Source organism: Hibiscus syriacus, unplaced genomic scaffold, assembly GCF_006381635.1.
Source record: "Hibiscus syriacus cultivar Baekdansim isolate YM2019G1 unplaced genomic scaffold, ASM638163v2 tig00111584_pilon, whole genome shotgun sequence".
Taxonomy (NCBI): Eukaryota; Viridiplantae; Streptophyta; class Magnoliopsida; order Malvales; family Malvaceae; genus Hibiscus; species Hibiscus syriacus.
Window position 1 is genome coordinate 1,616,051 of NW_024063127.1, and position 17,944 is coordinate 1,633,994.

Sequence of the window (17,944 nt, forward strand, 5' to 3'; positions counted from 1 at the left end):
TGCTTCTGCATTTTCAAGCTCGGTGTAACCATCCTGGATGATATCCCAACAATCTTGGGAGCCTAGTAACGCTTCATTTAAATGCTCCAATTGTCATAATTCGTCTTTGTCAATCTCGTGATTTAAGGTTAAATCATGTTGGCCATCTTCTTCACCACGTTAAACTCGAACTAAGCTCTGAGGCAAATTGTTGGAAGCGTAAATGGGCACTCGGTAATTTATAACACTCGAACTTTTATTGACACGAAACAAAATATGTTACAACGACACTACTTAAATATTACAATACTAGCTATGGCTAGTTTACAGTCACCTTATAGCTTTGCTAAGCTCTCTCCCAATTCTCTCTATTTTTTCTTTCGCTCACTACTCACAGTTGCTTTGCTACAAATTACATTGAATTCCTTAATTGCCAAGGATTTCAAGACTTTTTTAGACATTGATATTTTAATTACAAAGTTTGGATTTTCCTACATACACTTGTGTCTTATATTGCTCCACATGTGATTGTTTCTACATAATTCCAAGAGAGTTTGACTTCCAACAGGCTGTAGAGAATTCACTGATGACTGTTCCAAGAGGATAAAGCGACCGCCAACTTGAGGAAGAAACAAAACGATCGAGCCGTTCACAAATCACGGATGAAGTCGAGGTCCCCTTATGCCATGTGAACCATCCTCGGGCAGGATGCATGTCCCATAGATCGTTTCGACGCAAAAACATCCCTGAAAGCTTTCATATCACCTCGCCATCGTTGTCTTCCACTAGCCTTCTCCAAGTCAAGAAGGACTTTGTTGAAGTTCCCGCCAACGACTCATGGTAAAGGCGAATGGGAAAGCCTGTCAATCAACGCCCAAGTGGCTTGATGTCGTCTTTGATCACTACAACCATGAAGTCCGGTGAACCAAAAAGTGTTGAACTTTCCGGCAAGTGTGACGTCAATGTGGAGATCGGAATAAGATAGAAGCTGAACAGAAATCAGAGACCGCCAAAGAAACACCAAAACAGTGTAAGTGGAGCTACTAGCTACAAACAAACACCCCTCCATTGCCAGCCGATGTTTCATAGTTTCAACACATGGCCGTTGCAAACGAGTTTCACACAGTAATACCAAGTCTAAGTCCTTTCGGGCAATAATTTGCTCTACAAATTGAATTGTTTGTGGGTTCCCAAGCCCACGACAGTGCCAACTTATTATTTTCATAATGATCAGTGGGGCTCGCTGGGAGCCAGCCGCTGTTGGAGAACTGTCGGATGGGAGGGGGAAACAACTACCGCTGATGCCGAGTGATTAAGGTCAGGTCTACGAACACATGGACGTTTTACTGGAACCGGATTATCACCAGAAGAGGTCGACAAGCTGGTACATTTGAAGGCACGCACCAATCAAGACCGTGGACTTGTAACCCATACCCCAACAGAGGGACCAGAAGTGAGCAAGGCAGGAGCAACAATAGTAGAACTACCCAATCCATCTGAGTGTGCTGAAGCTGGTGGAGTAGGAACCGGAGATTCAGTCACCGGGATAACCTCAGAAGATGGTGTCACTGTAGAACCCTCTAAGCTTAAAGTAACAATAGCAGGGCGAGGACGATTAAGTGGGAATGAGCCAGGCGGAGGATGAACCCGCAACCAATCTCCAAATTTGTTAGCTGTAGTCGGATCAGAAGGTGCAGCAGAAGAACCGAAATGATATGCCCAATAAGACCACAATGGAAGCAGAAGTTCGGTAGCCTTTCATATTTAAGAAAGCATAGTCATGGTTTTCCATCTTGACGTCGGCCGATAGCCAAGCAACGACGTAGAAGTTGTGCGATGTTTATGATCACCCTAACACGAAGATAAGATCCCAAGCGCCCTGCCCCCGGACGCAGATCAACCACAAGCGAGGTGTCCAGTCGGTTACCAATACGTGTCCCCATTGCCACTGTCATCATGCCCAAAGGGATATCATAAGCTACCCAAATAGCCAACTTATTGAAGTCGAACTCTGTGAGGCTGCATTTAGGATCATAGGGCACTAAGGCCAGCAAATCCCCATTAAAAGACCTTAAGGAGCGGTCCATGGCATAGGTACGAGCTTCAGCCGAAATAAAAGCAATCAAGAAGTGTTTCTCGCTGAGTGCAGAAATCATCTAAACCCGAGAAGGTCCCCATATGCTACGGAACACCCGGATAACAGCTTCAGAATCCACAAAAGTCGAAGAGAACAGATAACATATCATGGTAAACTAAGAGGTCTGCAGAGGAGAGGTGTTAGTAGAACCAGGGTGGAGAACATCCCCAACTTTATCAGCCGTAAAGTGGAGTTGGGCAAGAAGGTTGTTAACTTCATCGGCCATGGCATAAAAGGCAGAGAGAAAACGGAGAAGCGGACTGAAAGTGAGTATAATCAAGAAGAGAGTACTCCGAAACCAGATGAAAAATAGCAAAGAACTTTGAGAGAAACGTGTGGGTGCAGTTTAACAAATCTTATTTAACCGGTGCATGCCCCATGCAACTGCCCATTCTCCACAACTTCCGAAACCACCAGCACGTGGCTCTCGGGGAAGTTGAAATTTGAAAACACAGAACATGTCAATAACTGTCTGCGTAGGTCCCATGTGCGTACTCACCGATCCAAACATCAGAGTTCGCGACGGAGTGGATTTTCGGAAATCCATAGTAGTAGTTTGCCGCCCATCTCCAAGACAGGTGGTGGGTTTTAGACAGGAAGAAGTGGGGTCAATCAGAACCCATGAAGCAGTGAAGTTATAATGATAGCGTAAATAATTAGACATGATTGCCTAAAAATTTGAAGAAGTTAGTAATGAGAAAGGACCATAACAAATACCTGCATCGGGAAGCGATAATCGTCGCCGATAGCCATGACACTCCCTCGTGAAGGGTGAGCCGAGAGTCGAAAAGGAAGAGATCGTTTCAGAGCATTTTGTAGTTCAACCTTATTTGTTTTTAATATATTAGTGGAGTGTTCTACAATATAATAGAAAGTTCTAAAACACAATAAAAATGTCTAGAACATCATGGAAAGTTCTAGAATATTTTGGAACATCCTAAATTACTCTAAAATGTTCTAGAACTTCATGGAATGTTCTAAAACTTCATAAAAGGTTTTGTAATACTAGAAAAGATCATGGAAGATTTTAAAAGCTTAGGGAGAATTCTCTAGGTCCGGATTAATTTAAATTATATAGAAAATTTTAGATGTAAAATATAGATTGTAGGATCAAACTAATCTCTATTGTCTGATGTGGAAGGCTATGTAAATGAGCATCGACCATCTGCTAAATACATCCATCAATCCATTGAAACAAATATTGTAAAGTATTCTCCATATCTTTTCTTTCAATTGCTTATGGTTATAAATCTCTCCATTAACCTATAATCATCAAGTAAACATGAAAGTAAAATCAAACATTGCATTCTACTTATGGATCCATCTGATTGTTACTTTTTGTTGCTAATTACTTTTTTTCTTATTTACATTTCTTTTCCAATATTATAATATGAAGAAAAAGCGAATAACAGAAAGTAAAACCATAATTGATAACAAATGCAAAATCGTATACTCATATCTTCATATTATTGAAAAGGTTATTTACTTTTATGTCGAAAATCAAGCATTTTAGGCTAAAACCAAATAGCAAATACTATAAAGTAAAATAATAAATTTATTTTCATAATCATTTGCTACGTGGAGTGATATCTACTTCGAGCACTTCAATTCACCACCTTTTGATTCATCTGACATAATTTATTAATTTTCACATGCTTTTGACCGTTTGAACTTATAATATTATCGATCTTAAATTTACTTAATAACATTATAAAAGTAAGGTAAAGTCGAATTAGAATTAAAAATGGAAACCTAAATTTCAGCGTACTAGAGCTTTCCTTTTAATGTAAAATTGAAATTTGGCAGGGGGGGAAAACATACTTGATAAATAAGAGTCAGCTTTTTAGTATGCATATGATTCGTTATTTATTCATAGATAACTAACACAAAACTTAAGGGGAACACTTGCCCAAATTTTAATCCAATCTCAAAGAATAGTTTAATAAAAAGAAAATATAAAACAGAATCAATGAGGTATTCTGAGCTAAGAATCAAAGAGGTTCGTGTTTTATTCTTCATCTCCTTTTTCACCTCCCTCTTTCCTTTAAGATTCTTCATATTGGACACAGCTATCACAATAAAATCTTACCTATCACTACAAATTTCAGCAACCGTCCCCTTGTGCAGTTACGACCTTCTGAAACTACAAGATGTTCTATGCAAGTCTCATAGTTCGAACCTCGGAAGCTGATTATACCAGATGGTGAATACATTTTCCCAGGTAACCGCACATTGTCGGTGTATACGGTAAAAGCAACTATCTCCTACTGCTTGCTGCCTTACCCTTGTTAAAGTCAGCAAGCTCCTCAATAAGCTTCCTCTCTTCACTGCTCAATCGTTTTGGTATTTCAACCTGTACGCGGACCAACTGATCACCCCTCATGTTGCTTTTATTTAGAACTGGGACACCTTTCTTTGCCATTACAAGGGTGGTGTTAGGCTGCGTCCCAGCTGGTATCTTCAAATCAACCATACCATCCACAGTTGGAACCTTGATTGTTGTTCCCAGAATTGCATCTATGTAAGACACTTTGCAGGTATACAATATGTTGGTATCATCTCGTTTTAGGACAGGGTCTGGCATAACTTCAATAACAACAAAGAGATCACCAGGAGACCCACCTTTCTTTCCAGCATTTCCTTCAGACCGAACCCTTAAACGACTACCGGAATCCACACCAGCCGGAACTTTCAAACTGGTCCTCTTTGTTCTCCTTACCCGCCCGTCACCAGAACATGTATTGCACGGGGTAGAAATTTCCCCCGTCCCACCACAAGAAGAGCATGTCATTACCTGCTGGAAAACACCTAATGGAGTCCTTGCAGATGAGGTAACCTGACCTTGCCCACCACAGGTAGTACATTTCGACGCTGTTGTACCAGGTTTTGCACCTGACCCTCGACATGTTCCACAGCTTTCTAGTCGGGTTATCTCAATCTCCTTCTCAACTCCAAACACTGCTTCCTTAAAGTTCAAGACAAGACTGTAATATTCATCCTGCCCATCAACTGCTCTACTCCTGGGACTTCGGCCACCCATGCCCATGCCGCCCATGCCCTCAAACAGTGACTCAAACAGATCAAAAGGATTGCTAAAATCCTGAGAAAATAAACAAGCCATCAATGACAAAATGATTCATTGAGAGAAGCCAAAGAAAATAATTTTGAATTAAGTTCTCTTTATTCAGGATTGTTCCCGTTAACTTACCCCCATTCCCATTCCAGCACCTTTAAGTCCAGCCTCCCCATATTTATCATAAAGAGATCGTTTCTCATCATCAGACAAGACCTAAGCAATACATTGCACACCAATGATCATTAGATGTCATATGACCATAGTCACATGAATTAATTGTATAAAAGAAGTCAATTGTAAGCACAACACAGAACTCTTACATCGTATGCATTGCTAATTTCCTTGAACTTCTGCTCTGCCCCTGGATCTCTGCAAAATAACATATGATGATAAGAAATTGAATAAATGAAGGAAAAACAGACCAACAACTTAAACATGGATTTAAGAAGTTTTTTTAACTAGCGCCAACAAACTGTTTTGAAAGACTTCAGAGGAGATATGTGACCAGAAGGCATAAATCTAGAAAGAGGATTCTACATTTTCTCCCTTTCATCAATCAAATTTAGAAATATATGAAATATATGGATACAGATTCAACAAATATCTAAGTTGGGAAAATCTATGATTACTATTCAATTTTCTCTTTCTTTCAACAACCACATTCACTTTATAACCATTATTACAATTAGCTGTCATCTCACAAATTTTATCGGAACCATATTGTAACATCCCAAACTACGGGTTAGTGACCAAATTGTAAAATTTCAGAATTTGATGATAAAAGTAGAATACTTGAATAGTTCAATGATTTATTTGAGGATATTTCTTGAAAGTTTTTAGTAATTATCCAATGAATTAAAGGGAAAAATGGTCAATTGACATTAAAGATATTTTTATCCCCTTTAATAGGAGATAAAAACGTGTGAGATGAATGCATTTTATCTTCTTCTTCATTTCTTCTTCTTCTCCAACCATGGAAGACTAGGCAAAGGTGAGTTTTCGATTTTGTTGATTATTTGTTGAATTAAAGGTTAGGTTTTGATCATTAAATGATAATTAAGCTTGAGGAAAGCTTAAGTTATCTTAAATTCAAAAGATAAAGGAGTTATGACAGATTAAAGAAAATGGGTTTTGAAGTGAAATTTTGAATAGAAATGTTTAAATGATTTTGGAGGTTGAATTTGACTTGCCATCTATGAGAATAAGAAGTTAGAAGTGTTACAATTAAGTTTGGATAACATGGAAAATTTGATATGATTATTGAATTCTATATGGAGAATAGAATTCTAAGGTTTAAGATGAAATAAATAGATATAAATTAGTTTAAGTATGTATACTTGAGGTAGGAATATGAAATGGGATGAAATATGAAGAATTGAAGCGAAAATAGAGAATTTTCGTGTAATGAACAGTAATTTTCTGGGTTGGAACGAAAATTTCCAGATTATGCAAAGGGAACCGATACCCCCTGGGGGGGATCGATTCCCCCTAAATGAAAAATAAAATTTAGTTTATTAAACCGGCTTAAGTTATTAACATCAAATTTAAGGTTTAGGCTTCTGATAGTCGTTTTGAAATGTTATATTTATGTAGATATTGAGCCTAAACAAGTTCTGGAATAATCAAAGGATTAGGATTGAATCAAAGCAAGCAAGGCTAAGGTGAGTGCAATTTAATTGTACTTATGCTATCGGAAAACATTGGCTCGCGATGAGCCAGTGACGGAGTTACTATGGTAAGAAGGGACTCCTAAAATGTTATATGATTGGTATGATTCTTATGAGTGCATTTTAGTTTATAGGATTATAAGGAATTGGACTTGTGATAAGTCTATTTTCAATAGTTGTTGTGTATGGATTATTGATTATAATGATGTGAATGACATAAAAGGTATGTATACTTGATTATATGAAATGATATGTGCTTATATGTGCTATGTGATTTATGTGATATGCCATATGGGAAAATAGAGTGTGAACTTTAGGAAAGGATTATATGATGTATATGAACATATGTGAACAAAATAAGACATGCATGTTTACATGAATACATGAGAAATAATATAGGTAATATGATATGAATATATGTGACTACGTGAGAAATAATATATGTCTATGAGAAGACATAAGAACAAAGTATAAGCTATGTGATATATGAATATGAATTCATATGAAAAGTGACATGTATTACATGAAAGTAAACTACGTGATTATATGAACATGTGAATGTGAATCACATGGAAATGTTCTACGTGTAAGTGAATTATGTTTTTATGTGAATATATGAAATAATATAAAGAATAATGCCCATGATATGTGTCATGAGATCTAGAGGTATAGTTGGCATGCCAAGAGTAGAGGGTCTACGCGGTCCTTCGGGACAAATTCTACGTGGTCCTTCGGGACGTATATGTATTCTTTGGAGCATGTATGAGGTCTTGTGAGACACATGTTTGATCCTTAGCATATATATGATTCTTAAGGAGTTTATATGAGGTCCTTAGGGACATATTATATGGCACTACGGTGCAATTCTACGTGGCACTTCGGTGCATTTCTACGCGGTCCTTCGGGACAAAATTCTAGGTGGCACTACGGTGCAAAATTTATATGAGCTGTGGTGACAGCATAGTGCACAACCTCACAGTACTCGCATACCTTAAGTTCTCAGTAATGTACATGGGCCTATAAAAGACATTGAAAGTATTTACAAGATTCATATGTGATATTGTGTGCATTCCTAAGTGAAATGTATTTGTTATATGAGATTGGTAATTATTTATGCAATAGTGAGATTTGAAGTTTATATTATATGCTGATATAGTATATAAAGAAATTAGTGATGAAATGTTATATGGTTTTCTTATATATTTTATATGCCTCACTAAGTCAACGACTTAGCGTGTGATTGTTTCACGCGTAGGTTACGAGAAGATGACGGTTGATAAAAGTTACTCAAAACAGGTCAGTTTCTCCTTTCCATAGATCAGATCAGAAAAGAAATGTATAATGTGTATTTTGTAATAACGATAGTGGTTGGCATGTAAATAAATGATCAAATCTGATAAGTTTTAATCGGTTTTGAAAAGTCATACGAATGAGTTTTGTAATGTTTTAATGAGTATATGTAATTAATAATATTCAATTTATTTTGTTAAATAAATTTGGAAACATAGATGGGAATTTTTATAATGATGAAAGGTTAATTTTTATAAGTTAATATGTAAATTTCGGAAAATACTGTAACAGTTACTGTAGCATGAACAGTAACCGCGAGTTTGAACAAAATTTTCCAGTATCTTAAAGGGGAATCGATTCCCTGCTACAGGGAATCGATACCCCCACTGTTCATCGCACTATTCATTGTTCACTATTCATACCGTATTTTTACTGTTCACGAATATGTATTTTTGAACTCAAAATTTTATAACAAGCACAAGTGAACCATATATGGTCGTATTTTCTTAATACAAATTAAAATGCTCGATTATTTTGAAAAGAAATCGTTTTAAAAAGTCAATGTGACATCTCGGACTCGTATTCGGGTCGGGTACGGGTTGGGGTGTTACATTTAATGGTATCAGAGCTACGGTTTAGCCGATTCTAGGCTAAAAACGAAGTCAAAAGTGCTTTAAAAAGTATACATGCCAACATAAAGTGAAAAATTTTCTGATCTGATAGTGTAAGGAGTATACTGTCTTGTAAATAGAGTTAAATTGTTATGTTATATAGGATAAGTGAATATATGATGATGATTTATGAGATATATATGTTTATATGATAGATGATATGTGAACATATGCAAATGACATATGTTAAATTATATGAATTGGATGATCATATGCACATGTTATATGTGATAGAAGAAATGATATTAATACATGAATATATGAGAGCTTCTAAAGTAAAGCACAAGGCAATAGACTGCAGGTAATAGCATTCACCTGCCCTGGCCAGGCAGGGAGAAGAGCGAAAAAACCTCAGGGCGTGCCTGTACAAGATTAGAGAATGTTTCATGATGTGGAATGATATTATGATATATTTTAATTTTATACTTCAATAATTCATAGAATGAATGTATTGAAAAGAGTTGAGAACACCCGAGTTCAAGGGTGAATTTGAGAAATGTTTCATTGTTGTAAGAAAATTGATTAAATGGTAGGAAGATAATGTTAGAAGATTTTCATTTCTCCAAAGTAGAGAAGTTAAATTGAGTAGTTTCGTTGCTATGTGGGCAAGCTAAAGTATGGTGAACAAATGTCACCATAAGAATGTTAAAAGATCAAGTGATGTGGTTATCATGTGTAGAAGAGTTCAAGAATAAGTACATGAATGATCAGTTCATAAAACAAATAAGCTCGAATATATGAGCTTGAAGCAAGGGAATTATACGTGCATGTGTATGAGTATAAGTTTAATAAGTTAAACAGATTTATTGTTGAGTTGATTTTGATTAGAAAGGATAAGTAAGAACATGTGATTGGTTGTTTAGGGCTTGCGCCTTAAATTAAAAGAGTGTTACTGGTTTCGAAATTTTTCTTATTTCAAGAAATTATTAATCGCGTTAAAGTTTTATAAAGAGCTCAGAATGAAAAGATTGGAGAACAAAAATCTCATATGATTAAGAGAATTAGTGCTTTATATAGTTAAGCACCATTAAAGAAAGATAGAGATTCTGATTTTCAACTTTAAACCCGATATGAATTAGTTGTATTCTCTGTCAGAGAATCAAATCAGATGAGAGTCAGTCAGACTAAAGCAATAGGGTATGATATTGGAAGATTAATCAATGAGTTAATTGATAATAAGTCAGGGTTAAAGACAACCTTTGTGAATTGGGTTAAAAGTACTGTTAGAAGTTATGTAAATCGAAGCAGAAAAAGTATTTGAAATGGATTAGATGAGTATTGAAATTGGTGATTGTTGAAACAAGTGGAGAAAACATAAGTATAAGAATGATAAAGAATAAGGTTTTGTGCAAGTAAAGTTGACTATCAAAGTCATGAAAATGTGATAAGGAGTGATAGTTAAGGATAAATATATGTGATATAAAATAGCATGAGAGTATGAAGGACATGATATGGTTTAGTTATGTATAAGACAAAGGTAAATGGAATGGTTGAATTCGAACCAAAGGAATTATATTATAGACAAATGAGAATTAAGGTTTGATAAGTGAAAGAAATAGAGAATGAATTATTTTGATTGAGAAGAATAAATATATGGATAGTTTGATGAAGGTTTATGTTTTGATTGAAAGAAATTAGTTGAATAATAAAGTAGTGTGATAGTGAGGGTATTAAGTTAAAGGATTTGTATGTTTGACGGAAACTAAGGATTGATAGAAAAGTTAAAAAGGATAAAGAAGGAAAAGTATAAATGATATGAAAGGAATGTAAAAGCATAAGGAAAAATATAATGAAAGAATTAAAGTAATGAAGTGAAGTTTATGATAGCACGAAAGATTTATTGAAGAGATGATATGTAAAAAGGAATAGTAGACGTGTAAATAGTATTGTGTATAAGCAAGAGTGTGGACATGATAAGGGATTTACATTATAGATGGAAAGAGTTAGCAATGGCTGACCAAATTATGTGATGGAAATGTATTGGAAGTTATAAGATATTGTTAGGTTATGATAGCCAAATATGAAATGGATTCGAACACAATGTATATTTTAATTATGTGATGTGATGTAGTGAAGGAGATAAGGATTTGAATGTTCAAGAGAATAGAAAGAGTAATAGAAAAGTTTAAGAATGGATATGGATTTGACAAGTTAAGTAAACTATTATTGAGATAATTATGGTTGGGAAAAAAATATATGATTAATTAATTAGGGCTCGTGCCCTAGATTGAACAGTTGATATTTACTAACTGTGATAGTAAAGGTGATAGAGTTATAAGATTGGAAGAAAAGATAAAGTGAGTTAATCAAGTATGATCTGGATTTGAATATGGTTAGATATTTGGATTATATGTATATGATGAAGACAAAGAGAAGAGTATTTACAAGTTTTAAAGGGAGCTTTGAGGAAAAATAATACAAAGTACAAGAGATGGTAAAGAATGAGGTTATGTATAAGTGAAACTGCTTAACAAAGATATAAAGATGTGATAAAGATCGGTAATTAGAGATGAATATAAGTGAGATGAATAGAGTATGAAAACATTGGTGAAAGATATGATTTATTTGTGGATAATGAGATCTTGATTATAGAAAGATGGAGATTAAAGGATCAGATATGATAAAGGTTATATGGAAATGTAAATTATAAGTTTAATGGAGAAGTAAGAAAAATGTGCAAGGTGATGTGAAAAGATGGTTTGATTCCGTAAAGTATATGTTTAATCACAATTGAAGAAGATGTAAGGTTATGTTCTTGGTTAAACGATGATGGAATAAAAGTTTGGTTATTGTTGCAAGGTAATTAAAAAATTTATAAGGAATTTGATTGATTCTTGACACTAAGTGATGAAAAGGATTGTTCATGTCCTACGTGATGAGTGACATTATATGAATTTTAGAGAGATCAAAGGGAAATGCAGAATCGAAGGAAAGAAAAGACAGAAATGGATGAGGCTACCAGTTACTGTTTATATGATAAAAGACAGTAGATGGAAAAAAAAACTAGTTGAAAAATTAAAGGAAATAACATAAGAACATTAGAAGATATGTTCTTATCAATGTGTGCAATGAAAATTCGAGGACGAATTTTATTAAAAGGAGGGGAGATTTGTAACATCCCAAACTACGGGTTAGTGACCAAATTGTAAAATTTCAGAATTTGATGATAAAAGTAGAATACTTGAATAGTTCAATGATTTATTTGAGGATATTTCTTGAAAGTTTTTAGTAATTATCCAATGAATTAAAGGGAAAAATGGTCAATTGACATTAAAGATATTTTTATCCCCTTTAATAGTAGATAAAAACGTGTGAGATGAATGCATTTTATCTTCTTCTTCATTTCTTCTTCTTCTCCAACCATAGAAGACTAGGCAAAGGTGAGTTTTCGATTTTGTTGATTATTTGTTGAATTAAAGGTTAGGTTTTGATCATTAAATGATAATTAAGCTTAAGGAAAGCTTAAGTTATCTTAAATTCAAAAGATAAAAGAGTTATGACAGATTAAAGAAAATGGGGTTTGAAGTGAAATTTTGAATAGAAATGTTTAAATGATTTTGGAGGTTGAATTTGACTTGCCATCTATGAGAATAAGAAGTTAGAAGTGTTACAATTAAGTTTGGATAACATGGAAAATTTGATATGATTATTGAATTCTATATGGAGAATAGAATTCTAAGGTTTAAGATGAAATAAATAGATATAAATTAGTTTAAGTATGTATACTTGAGGTAGGAATATGAAATGGGATGAAATATGAAGAATTGAAGTGAAAATAGAGAATTTTCGTGTAATGAACAGTAATTTTCTGGGTTGGAACGAAAATTTCCAGATTATGCAAAGGGAACCGATACCCCTGGGGGGGATCGATTCCCCCTAAATGAAAAATGAAAATTTAGTTTATTAACCCGGCTTAAGTTATTAACATCAAATTTAAGGTTTAGGCTTCTGATAGTCGTTTTGAAATGTTATATTTATGTAGATATTGAGCCTAAACAAGTTCTGGAATAATCAAAGGATTAGGATTGAATCAAAGCAAGCAAGGCTAAGGTGAGTGCAATTTAATTGTACTTATGCTATCGGAAAACATTGGCTCGCGATGAGCCAGTGACGGAGTTACTGTGGTAAGAAGGGACTCCTAAAATGTTATATGATTGGTATGATTCTTATGAGTGCATTTTAGTTTATAGGATTATAAGGAATTGGACTTGTGATAAGTCTATTTTCAATAGTTGTTGTGTATGGATTATTGATTATAATGATGTGAATGACATAAAAGGTATGTATACTTGATTATATGAAATGATATGTGCTTATATGTGCTATGTGATTTATGTGATATGCCATATGGGAAAATAGAGTGTGAACTTTAGGAAAGGATTATATGATGTATATATGAACATATGTGAACAAAATAAGACATGCATGTTTACATGAATACATGAGAAATAATATAGGTAATATGATATGAATATATGTGACTACGTGAGAAATAATATATGTCTATGAGAAGACATAAGAACAAAGTATAAGCTATGTGATATATGAATATGAATTCATATGAAAAGTGACATGTATTACATGAAAGTAAACTACGTGATTATATGAACATGTGAATGTGAATCACATGGAAATGTTCTACGTGTAAGTGAATTATGTTTTTATGTGAATATATGAAATAATATAAAGAATAATGCCCATGATATGTGTCATGAGATCTAGAGGTATAGTTGGCATGCCAAGAGTAGAGGGTCTACGCGGTCCTTCGGGACAAATTCTACGTGGTCCTTCGGGACGTATATGTATTCTTTGGAGCATGTATGAGGTCTTGTGAGACACATGTTTGATCCTTAGCATATATATATGATTCTTAAGGAGTTTATATGAGGTCCTTAGGGACATATTATATGGCACTACGGTGCAATTCTACGTGGCACTTCGGTGCATTTCTACGCGGTCCTTCGGGACAAAATTCTAGGTGGCACTACGGTGCAAAATTTATATGAGCTGTGGTGACAGCATAGTGCACAACCTCACAGTACTCGCATACCTTAAGTTCTCAGTAATGTACATGGGCCTATAAAAGACATTGAAAGTATTTACAAGATTCATATGTGATATTGTGTGCATTCCTAAGTGAAATGTATTTGTTATATGAGATTGGTAATTATTTATGCAATAGTGAGATTTGAAGTTTATATTATATGCTGATATAGTATATAAAGAAATTAGTGATGAAATGTTATATGGTTTTCTTATATATTTTATATGCCTCACTAAGTCAACGACTTAGCGTGTGATTGTTTCACGCGTAGGTTACGAGAAGATGACGGTTGATAAAAGTTACTCAAAACAGGTCAGTTTCTCCTTTCCATAGATCAGATCAGAAAAGAAATGTATAATGTGTATTTTGTAATAACGATAGTGGTTGGCATGTAAATAAATGATCAAATCTGATAAGTTTTAATCGGTTTTGAAAAGTCATACGAATGAGTTTTGTAATGTTTTAATGAGTATATGTAATTAATAATATTCAATTTATTTTGTTAAATAAATTTGGAAACATAGATGGGAATTTTTATAATGATGAAAGGTTAATTTTTATAAGTTAATATGTAAATTTCGGAAAATACTGTAACAGTTACTGTAGCATGAACAGTAACCGCGAGTTTGAACAAAATTTTCCAGTATCTTAAAGGGGAATCGATTCCCTGCTACAGGGAATCGATACCCCACTGTTCATCGCACTATTCATTGTTCACTATTCATACCGTATTTTTACTGTTCACGAATACGTATTTTTGAACTCAAAATTTTATAACAAGCACAAGTGAACCATATATGGTCGTATTTTCTTAATACAAATTAAAATGCTCGATTATTTTGAAAAGAAATCGTTTTAAAAAGTTAATGTGACATCTCGGACTCGTATTCGGGTCGGGTACGGGTTGGGGTGTTACACATATACAACTAGAGTTCAAGTTTCCTGCCACTGAACATTACACGTGCATTTACCACATTATGTCAAAGCATTTAAATGTAATATACACAAGTGAACCATACACGACCATAATAAAAGGCTAAGAAGTGCAAGGTTAACAACTGACTTGTTCACATCGGGATGATGACTCCGAGCAAGCTTTCGATAAGCTGCAACAATAAAAACAGAGATAATATAACATGAGAGATAAAAGCAAAAAGTAACAAAAGAAACAAGCAAACAGCTAAGCTACTTAGTTTTGGAGTACCTAAGAGAAAGGAAATCTAATTTACATAATTATCAGTCATTTGTACATACAAGTAAGTACACCGTTGAGTCATGTTAAATCAAAGCAAGGGAAGCATAAATTTTTCTTATAGTTGGGACACCTAAAGATACTTCCTTTTAAACAGTAGGAGCTTTCAACACCATACCAACACTTGCCAACTCATCCTATTAGACCTAGTCTTGCATTTCTCACTAAGACTTGCATATACTCATTTTCTTCCACTTGAAGAGTAAGAAAATGCCTCACTGTTATCCCAGAAAACAGACCGTTTTTCAGCTTCTATACATGCTTGATATGTGTACCTACTTATATCATCGAATGTATCTTCAGTTTCTTTTCAAATCCATCCATCCATCCTCTCTAAATTGGTCTTCCCTTTATATCATTAACACCTACCCTCCCTGAAAACTGAAGCTTCTGCAATAGTGTTAACTTTCAATGCAAAAATCCTTAAAGCTGGATAAACTTTAATTTCAATAAGTTACATACCACAACCACAAATAAGAAATAGACTAGCATAAATACCCCACAATATCATATAGGAAACAAAATAGAACAGTCACTGAATAAGGTACGGTAAGTCATCATACCACTCTTAATTTCGGATTGACTTGCATTTCTTGACACCCCAAGGACAGTGTAATAATCCTGCTTATTATAATGCATGATAATGTTAAATTGAGAATGGAACAGCAAGCAGGATGTCAACTACAGAAAAAATAAATGTTCATCCCTAAATTTTCAAAATATATAATTAATGGAAAAAACCATTACAGCCCTCCACTTTCACACACACACACATAGAGAAGTAAAATAAGAGGTTTATACTTACAGTTTCAGCTCTAGTAATGAACCGTGTTCCCCTACGACGATGTGATGTTTGAGATGGCCCCATATAGGATAATAATGAGAAGGAATCACGTGAAAATAAGCTTGAACTCGATCCTCCCAGATACCTCATTGTACAAGTTACTCTACAAAAGGGTAATAAAAACCTAAATTATTCTTCCATAAATACCAAAAGTTAGGCCATTATGGGTGGTGATAGCACATTATAAATCCCCACGTCTCTCTTTGGCACTCACACTCATCCCCCCCCCATTTTTTCTTTCTGTAGTCAATACTACAATTATAGCCTAACAAAAGAGAAATAAAAAAGGGGGGAAATTTCACAAATGCAATGCAAACTGATGCAGAAACCATAAAAATAAAAACCATAACTAGTAATGACATATCAAATTCAGCAATTCCATGTTTATATAAAGCTCTGAAAGAAAATAATTGACGTCGAACAATCAAATTCAGTAATGTCCCTTCCATACAAAAAAAAATAAGAGTTGACCAGAAAACTTACCCTGATTGGGCTGTCATTATTTGATTTGCGACATATGGTCGTACAATAAACTGAGGACGAATACCCCATTGGGCAACACAGGTACTTCCACAAGGTAATATTGCCATCCAATACGAGGATTGACAAACTGATCTTAAGTTTACGCCAAATGACCTTTGGCAGGCTGAAATAGGTAAAAACTTAAATTTTAGTGTAATCTAAAATGAAAGGTAAGAAAAATCATAGGTTGACTGCACCATTATAAGATGTAAGCTCAATTCAATGCATCCTTGGAAAAATAAAATGAAATAAAAAGTAAACCAATAAGAGTTCTGTTTCATCCATCATTGATGGAAATACCAGAAGGGTTCCAATCAAATTAATGCAGAGGATATAACGGTTATTCTAGTGATCATTGTTCACATCAACTCAAACAATCATCATATGTGCGACAAGACTAAATAAGATGAAACAAAATAAACTGGTAGAATCCTAGTATGGAAGCTTAACCTAAATGCTCGCTTTTAACAGATCAAAAATCATAATTAGAAGCCGTTGTATAGAAAATATGAGTTTCTACTGCAAAGGCCATGTATTTCATTACTTGCCATGATACGCACACTAAGAATTTTAACACTGTAATAATTAATAAAGCCACTTCATTTTTGTACTTGAGGCTACAAAGGATTGACGCATATCGCTGGAACTAAGACTCCAACATCCTACTAACAAACTACACAGCAGTTGGCAACACTTCAATAAGCCCACAATTACCCTTAACAGTGGAAAAGCCTAAGTGACCAGAACAAATATGAGCAGCAACATCTTCAAATTTCGAATGGTGTGCTTTGCTGACACTAAAAAGACTAGTTTCAAATACTGCAACATCAACAAAACTTCACCAACCATTTTCTGGCCCCAGCACCGAAAAACCTATTCTGATTCAAGGTTAAAGCCCAACTTGCTCTCTTTTCTGGATTCGTGCCGTCAAAAGCTAGTTTTCATTTATATGTATGTGCGTGTGTGTGTTCATTTCCTTAAATATTACCAATGCTTGTTGAACACATTTTTTTCCAAATTATTCCAACTACTCAACCATTCTATCCAAACCCATTTCTTTCTTCCTTTAGTAGCAAAAAGGCCCCCTCCCCATTTGGTGTTTCAAACAAAATACTCATCCAGTGCTAACCAAATTAATGCAAGTTTTGTATCAACTAGGGTCAACAATCCACCACCGAAAAACCAAAACTGTCAAACAAAACCTTATAGATAAAAGAATGAATAAAATAAAATAAGCACAATAAATGAAAATGAGTATCAGCCATAGAATCGATATAATATTCAAATTCTCAATACTTACGCCGTAGTTCAACAGCTAAAACAACCCGGCAACCCGGGTTCAAAGCCAAATAGAACTACAAATATAGCATTTCATTCAAAATTTAGGGGAAAAGGTCGAATTTTGTTGGCTCCAAAGTGGCTTCCTCTCACTGAGAAGGAGGAGAGAGAAGGAGGAAATAGT

The 17,944-nt window shown here is 34.6% G+C and overlaps 1 protein-coding gene across 1 annotated transcript; it reads right to left on the bottom strand.

Moving 5' to 3' along the window:
• Positions 1 to 4,072: 4,072 nt before the first annotated feature.
• On the bottom strand, positions 4,073 to 17,927 carry LOC120165558 (chaperone protein dnaJ A6, chloroplastic-like). The gene is made up of 9 exons (XM_039175052.1): positions 17,888 to 17,927; positions 16,444 to 16,611; positions 15,922 to 16,063; positions 15,680 to 15,737; positions 14,928 to 14,970; positions 5,513 to 5,561; positions 5,325 to 5,405; positions 4,375 to 5,216; positions 4,073 to 4,313 (listed from the first exon to the last, which is right to left on the bottom strand). Coding segments are annotated over exons 2-9 (1,323 nt in total). The 5' UTR covers positions 16,551 to 16,611; positions 17,888 to 17,927; the 3' UTR covers positions 4,073 to 4,312.
• Between the last annotated feature and the right edge of the window lie 17 nt (positions 17,928 to 17,944).

Bases quoted from the DNA above. Each gene is read 5' to 3' on its own strand.
- LOC120165558 (XM_039175052.1), bottom strand. From the start codon at position 16,550: ATGGCAATATTACCTTGTGGAAGTACCTGTGTTGCCCAATGGGGTATT. The intron at 5,562-14,927 runs GTCAGTTGTTAA...GTTATTTTGCAG, and splicing joins CATCATCCCGATGTGAACAA to AGATCCAGGGGCAGAGCAGA. The intron at 5,217-5,324 runs GTAAGTTAACGG...TTATTTTCTCAG, and splicing joins GTGCTGGAATGGGAATGGGG to GATTTTAGCAATCCTTTTGA.